Source organism: Cajanus cajan, chromosome 10 (genome assembly GCF_000230855.2).
Source record: "Cajanus cajan strain Asha chromosome 10, NIPB_CcT2T_4, whole genome shotgun sequence".
Taxonomy (NCBI): Eukaryota; Viridiplantae; Streptophyta; class Magnoliopsida; order Fabales; family Fabaceae; genus Cajanus; species Cajanus cajan.
Window position 1 is genome coordinate 26,860,245 of NC_138526.1, and position 7,567 is coordinate 26,867,811.

Consider the following 7,567-nt stretch of genomic DNA (forward strand, 5'->3'; position numbering starts at 1 on the left):
ATATATTTATATGTTGAAATTTTTAAATTAAATTTTATAAAAATAAATATTAATCCATTTTTAAATATTTAATAATTTTAAAAATTAATATTAGATAATATTTAATAATTTTAAAAATTAATATAAGATAATATTTAATAATTTTAAAAATATTTTTGAATATCCAATAATAATTAAAAGAATGAAGAGATAAGATAAAATATATAGGTGAAATAAGAAAAACAAATATGAGGAATTTCAAATTCTCTCACTTTTAGGAGAATTTGAAATTATACTATTTTAAGGAATTTTACAAATGCTTGGATTTCAAATTCTTTGTAAATTCCTCATCCAAACAAAGCATTTCACCTTAAGGAATTTGAAATTCTTCAAATAAATGAATTACCCTATATAAATTCCTCGTCCAAACACACTATTAATGTTATTTCTTATCATTGCCATAATTGGGTATGTTTTCATAACTTAAAACATGAAAAAAGTAGGAAGGAAATTCAGTTACATATGTTGATTTCACACAAAAATGTCAAAAGTGAAAACTATAATCATCTTTGCAACAGCCTTCACAGAGAATATTTATCAATCAAGAACTAAAACTGGGCACATCGCACATATTACAGTCATTAGCAAGGTAGTCAAAATCGCAGTTTCACTTGTAAGATCATATGTGTAGGATTGTAGCAGATCGACATTGAAAATCACAAGTTGTTGTGGAACGACGCTTTTATGTGAGCTTGTTTCTAGGTTATTTTGCAGGTCAGGTTTGCAACCCAGTTTTGTAACCAATAGTTTAAAACATCATTCAGCCAAAAAAAGCCCAAAACTTAATCCCAACTTTTTTTTCCTTCAAAGCCCAAATACCCTTGTGTCCCTCTTTGGCTAAAAATAACAACTTCTGCTCTCCCTTTCAAATAAAAAAAGAGACATTTTGCTCTTCCTTGACCAATAAACAAAATATTACCGCTCCTAAATACATTTTTGAACCTATTTAATCACTTCTCGTAGAATAGTGAGTTTGGACCTAACTCAATCCTACAAAAATCGGCTTATAGGGTGAAGGTTGTCATTTCCCCCCATTTATAAACTCTTTATTTGCTTTATCTCTAGCCGATGTGGGACTTCCATTTTTCTTAATACACCGTCTCACGTCTAGCATTACTGAGTTTGGTGATCAAGGATAGGTGGGACTTGGATTTTTCCCAATACACCTCCTCACACCCAGCACTATTGGACTTGGTGTGTGTATAAATGGTGGGTAACCCTTTCAGAGCAAATCTATGATAGCTCTAATATCATATTAGAGTAAACTAAAAATGTAAATGATAGACTAAAGTGTTTATGATACAATATAATGAGTCATTGTTTACAATCCTATATATACTACAGAGACTCAAAGAAGACAGGCTATAACTGTCTGACAGAGGCAGTTACAACGAACTGACTTACTAACCAACATACAGTAGTTTAACAGAATAACTAGCTATACTTTAACAGACTAACTACAGTAACACTCACAACTTCCAATCATAATCTGATTCCATCCCATCATTCTCATTCTCATTCTCTGTTGTGTGGTGAATCCTAAATCCTACACTTCTAAGATGGTTTGTGCTATGTTAACATATAGGGCAAATTGATTAGTGGGGTGAAATATATTAGTTTCGTGTGGCAATTAATGATAGTGTGGTTTGAATACTTTGGATACCAAGCAAGAGAAAGATCAAAGACTGCAAAAAATGTCACATTTGCTAAGGATGTGTGATAAGGACAATCTAGGAGACATATGGCTTTTGGAGATATAATTAATTAGCACTACAAGAACATCAAGATTAATATTTCAGGGTAAGTATCGAGTGCTATGCTATGTTGAAATGAGATGGAATTCTTTGTTTTAGCATATGGATTTGCTACTTGTAAAAGATTGTGTTTGGGCTCCAGTATAACTGTTAAAATATTAGAATTATCTGTCTTATTGTTAAAAAAAAAAATTGGGCTTGTACTAGTAGACTACTTGTCTCAATCATTATTACTATAATAATATTGGTTTAAGATTTTTTAAAATGCTACATCTAACCATCTAATTTTCAATTTACTATTGATAGTCATCTTTCTGTCTTCATCTTCTTCCATAACCCTAAGCATATGATATAATCCTATATAGTAAACATGAGTCTCACTTTGGAGAGGGAATCTCCCCATTCTCTTAATTAACTCAATTTTTACACATTTTCTCTCCCCTCATTACATAGTGATCAGAGAGTGGGATTGGTTTTTTAAGATTTTAAAATAATGTATTTAAATTATTGTTATTACGAGTATGTTGTTATCTTCAAATTTAAAATAAATCCTACTTTATTTTAAGTTCTAACAAATCATATTGTCTTTAAAATGTTATTGTTATAATGATAATAATATCTTCAAATTTAAATCAAACTAGATGTTATTTTTTATATTAATATGATTCATTGAAAGAATACAATAAGTGATTTCAATTTATATAATTAAAAGATTCTATATAAAATATTTAGCTTGTGCATTTGCAAGGGTTTAAATGCTAGTTCATAACAAAAACATTTAATTCAAACATTGTACTTGAGTAATTTCTATTCATCACCCCCAAAACAAAAGGAATACCCTTTCTAATAAAGATAAAACAAAAGATCCAATAATTAAGATAGTAATATGATTTCGACTATGACATCCAACTCCAACATCTCACCCCAATTACATTCCAACACCTAAAGTACTAACATATGTCTGACCATGCCCACTGCTCAACGTTGTCAATAGTGGATAATAAATACCATGACAGAGCAATACAGTTCCACATCATAATACCTTCATGGCCAAGTAACATAACTCAGGTGGCTACAACTTCCAGAATGGAAGAGGTTGAATTTTGCATATTTCAGCCTTTTCTCAACTAATCAAATGGGTATTATATATAAACCATATATTATATTATATATAAAAAACATTTGAGGCTTGACAGTTTCAATGACTTAAGCCATGAGAAGTACACAGGGGAACAAGACACAAAAATGAATAAAATCAAGTAATTCAAAGCAGCAAAAGAAGTGATGAAAGACATACAATTCAGTAGTGAAACTGCCAGGAGGAAGATTACTGCGTTCATTGGTAGTCTTCTTCCTTGTCTCAAGTTCAGCTTCACACTTCTCAAGCTTTTCTTTTAAATCAGTGGCTTCCTACAAGCACCCAAATAGACATAAAGAATGGTTATTAGTACATCCAAGCACATAATATATTTTGAGTAGAAATCTAGCAACAAATAAGATGAGAGCAATGGGAACCCAAAGTCACCTAAGTAGTCATCAACTTTAAGCATTACATGTAGCAGTTTACAGACCCATATATATAATTTTTTGAAGTAGCAAGTTAATTATTATCTCTTCCAGAATAACTAGCTTCGTATAAGAGGGGAAAGCAAGCAAACACAGAACATTAACACAACTGAGGAAGAATATAATACCTTTTCAACCTGTTTTCTGGCAGATAATTCCTTCTCAAGTTTCTCTTTATAATCATCTTCAACTTGCTCTAGCCGTGACTGATTACACACAAGATTCAAAAAATAAAAATCAAGCATTTTAACTTCTAATCTGACTAATTCCAGGCATTAAGATAGCATAATAAAAGACAGTCTACCTCCACCGCTTTTATCACACCCTCTAGGTCTGCTGCTTTTTTTGACCATTCCTCAGAACTCTCTTTATATAGCTCATTAAGCTTATTAACCTAAAAATGGGACACATTCAAATTCAAAATACATAATAAAGACACATAAATCAACAATTGTTGCTTATTAGCCTGAAGATTATGCCATAGTTCATAAAGTGTCAAGACAATGACTCTGTTTGTTTAAATTTTTTTCCTCCTAAAGAAAGCGCTTTCTTAATAAAATATGTACTTCTCTACTTTTTTAACGAGCTTGTCTAATTTTTTTTCATTTAAAATAAGTAGTTTTCTTCTTTTTTAAGAAGTAACTCTTATTTTCTTCTTAAAGAATTGCTTTTTTAAAAAGCATTTTTTTAGAAACAAATTTTAAACTTTAAACAAATAGACCCAATTTCAATTTTCCACAGTATATACATCTGTAGCCCAAAAAATGAAACCGGGTAGAGTTACATTTCACTTCTCTTTTGGTCTTCTGCTCATTACTGCATTAAGTGAATTTACTATCTCAAATATGCTAACATAAAGGACAACATAGTTGCATTCCAAGTTTTTTCAAGCACTTTCCCACTCCCCCTACATAGATTTCTTAGCATTGAAGGTTCTCTTTGTCCCCATCATAGTTGTACTTCAATCCATCCCTCTTGTCTCTATTTTACAATCAAAATATTTGGTATCCTTCAAATTCAGTGCCCCAAAAAAAATAAGCACGGTAATACTTCATGCTAGGACAAATCAACAAATCATATGGAGTGGGTCCTTTTCTTTCTTAGAGAAAAGGTGATCAAGAAAAGCTTGAAGGGGCTGCACATTCCCTCAGTCACAACTGAAGTACTGAACCCTCTGTATCTCTTTATATAAATATCTGGTGTATAATATCAGTTTAATAATACAATCACTATTCATTCTCAAAACCTTATCAACATTCTCTGAATCTTAAACAAGGTGGGATTTATGAATGTCTCAAATGCTACTTATTCTGTGATAGTGACTGGTAAAAGTCAATTTCTAGGTTTCATGGACAGGTGGAGATGTGCAAGGTGATAAACATTCCCTCTACTGTTCACATTAGTTTTATTTATTAGTTAATGGCAGAACACATCATGAAGCAGCTACCCTCAAAAGCACTACAATAGTAAACAACAAGAGACATTCAAAATTTACTAAGAAATTTAAAATATGATTGTCTTTGGGTTCTCTGCTTTCCCTCCCTATGGATTATATTTGTTATGGCAAATGTTTATGGAAAAGAGCCTTTTAAGCAACATGCTATAAAAATCTTGAAATGCATATTGGTTTTCCAGTAACCCCCAAATGGATGTCCTCACATAAAAAAGAAATTGTTGTTTCTCATGAAACAGAGCTTTAGAATTCATGTTTCTCTGTTCTAACTGATACACAAAAAGACACCAAATTCCACTTCATCAATTTCAAGCATTGTAATGTAAATACCTACTTAAATTTAAATTCAAACTCTCTTCTTTTTCATTGAACTCCTCATTTCCAATTGATTCCTCCATTATACTACAAAAGCATAGTCAATAGCAATGAACCTATAATCCTATATCCAATCCCTAACCTATATTAGAGCCATATCAACAAAGAGCATATTTTTTTTAGATGGATTGTGATAGCACTCACAGTGGAGAGTTCAGCAGATAATTGTTCTTCATTGGCTGCAGCAGCATCTTTAGCTGAAATAAATTCCTGAAAAGGTAAAAATGATCAATCAAGCAGGGTTTGAGAGAAAAGGAATCCATGTCAAATTTCAAGATAATATTCCATTTTCAACCTCATGCACGGATTTAAGCTTCATTTCAAGCTCCCTCACTCTATCCTTATTCCACTGCAGAGATTTAGAATTTTCGCTGAATTGTCTCTCCATCTGAAAACATTGACAACAACTTCAATATCATCACGGTAAGGGAATAAACCCTTAAAATTCAAAACAAAAAGTCAATTTTCAATTACAATATTAAACTAGCTTACATCTGCCAGCTTGGAAGACATATCAGCTTCAAATTCTGAGTGCTTTCTGCGCAGCTCAAATAAACTGTTAGCTTTAGCATTCAACTCCTCGTTAAGCCAAAAAGTCTGCTTCTCGACAATCTCCTTCTCCTGCTCACACACATCAAACAGTAGCCGCAGAAGAAACATTCAAGCTTTCACTCCAGATAAACAAGAAACAATCCAGGCCACAATAAGAGCAATAGATGTTCAGATTCAAACACATTTTGTCATTTCGGAAAACAAAACAGAACAGCCCACTTGAAAATTTCCAAGTCAATCATCATTATAACATGCCATAACTACCATCCATTCAAAAATAAGTCATTTAAAACAGCCAGTGAGTGAAGAAATCCAGTGCCACTAGTAATCTCCCCAGGCAATAAAAAAAAAGGCGAAATCAAAGGAACGTCACAATAAGAGCAAAACCATATGGAAAAAAAAAATAAATAAATAAATACCTGTTCAAGGCGAGTGCAAGCAGCCTTGCACCGCCCTAACTCTGCCTCAAGCTCACTCAAACGAGCCTCCTTATGAGCAGCATGTTCAGTTAAATGGACCTTCAAAACCGTTACAACTTACAAGTTACAACCAAACCAATACCAAAACGACAAACCAAAAAAAGCAGAGAAACTCACTATCTTATCAAGATAACTCTTCATCGTTGCATTCTTCTCACTAAGCTCCGCATTCTTCATCTCGTTCAATTCAATCAAGTCCCTCCTGGACTTGTGCAACTCCCCCGCCTCCTTCCTCAACCGCTCTATCTCCCTATCCTTCTCAACCTAAAAAAAAAAAAAATATATATATATATATATATATATATATATATATATATATATATAAATATAAAAAATAAAATAAAATAATATTTTCACAACAACAATAACCACAGCAACAACAAGCAACGAGAGAAGCTTTTTTTTTTTTGAGTGGTTCGAACCAATTGCATTTCGATTTGGTGGTTCTGCGATTGCGCCTCGGAGATTTCGCGGCGGCGCTGATCGAGGGAGGATTGGAGCTCGGCGACGTGCGACTCGAGCGTGGAGAACTCGCCGGCGATGTTGAGGTACTTCTGCTCGATGAGGGCGCAGTTCTGCTCGGCGTTGATGTCGGCGGCGTCGGCCTTGGCGCGGACGGTGTCGAGCTCATGGAGGAGGCCGCGGATGAAGGCGTCGGCCTTGGCGGCCACGGCGGCGGTGTCGCCGGAGCAGCGCGAAAACTCCTCGTCGGAAATGAAGAGAGGCATCGCGCGTGCCCTAATGGAAGAAGAGTTTGGAAGGGATAGTATAAATGAGAGAAAGAAAAAAGAGAGTAAAGGGAAAATGGAATCGAAAGGAAAAGAGGGAAGTGAGAAATTTGAAGAGGACAGGAAACGATTGTAAAAATATACGAGACAAGTTCCCTGATATTTTACGGAATGGACTTCAGGCCCTGTTGGAATTCAGGTTTTTCTTTGGATAAACAAAAACCGTTTTGCTTTGGGAAATTTTTTTTAATATATTTTTATTTCTTGAAATTTAAAGTAAATTTATATTTAAATTTTGAAATTTAAAATTAATATTTATAATTTTTATAATTTAAAAAAAATATTTTAAATTTTATATTCAAATTTTGTTAAAAAATATGTTAAATATTATCGCATAAAATCTATATTATTTGTGTATTTGTTAATAAAAACATCATGTTAAACTTGACTTATATAATTATTTCAAAGCATTAATTTCATATATATTATTAGTGACTTGAGGAATTAAAATGAAATTTTAAAAATTTATAAATATTAAAAATAATAATTTTAAATTTGAGAAAAAAATAAATTTATTCTAAATTTTAAGAACTAAAGACATAATTAAGCTAATTTTTTTAT

General features: G+C 32.6%; 1 protein-coding gene across 3 annotated transcripts in view; it reads right to left on the reverse strand.

Annotated features, from left to right (window-relative positions):
* LOC109793341 (nuclear-pore anchor) overlaps nucleotides 1-7,101 on the reverse strand; it is a 43,657-nt gene extending 36,556 nt beyond the window's left edge. For all 3 annotated transcript variants that reach the window (XM_083066041.1, XM_083066040.1, XM_083066039.1), the window contains exons 1-9: nucleotides 6,641-7,101; nucleotides 6,336-6,482; nucleotides 6,159-6,257; nucleotides 5,680-5,808; nucleotides 5,483-5,575; nucleotides 5,332-5,397; nucleotides 3,664-3,753; nucleotides 3,488-3,565; nucleotides 3,091-3,203 (exon numbers count right to left, since the gene is read on the reverse strand). In XM_083066041.1, coding sequence (XP_082922167.1) covers nucleotides 3,091-3,203; nucleotides 3,488-3,565; nucleotides 3,664-3,753; nucleotides 5,332-5,397; nucleotides 5,483-5,575; nucleotides 5,680-5,808; nucleotides 6,159-6,257; nucleotides 6,336-6,482; nucleotides 6,641-6,946 — 1,121 coding nt within the window. In that variant the 5' untranslated portion in view covers nucleotides 6,947-7,101. The remainder of the gene's footprint in view (nucleotides 1-3,090; nucleotides 3,204-3,487; nucleotides 3,566-3,663; nucleotides 3,754-5,331; nucleotides 5,398-5,482; nucleotides 5,576-5,679; nucleotides 5,809-6,158; nucleotides 6,258-6,335; nucleotides 6,483-6,640) is intronic.
* Nucleotides 7,102-7,567: the final 466 nt, after the last annotated feature.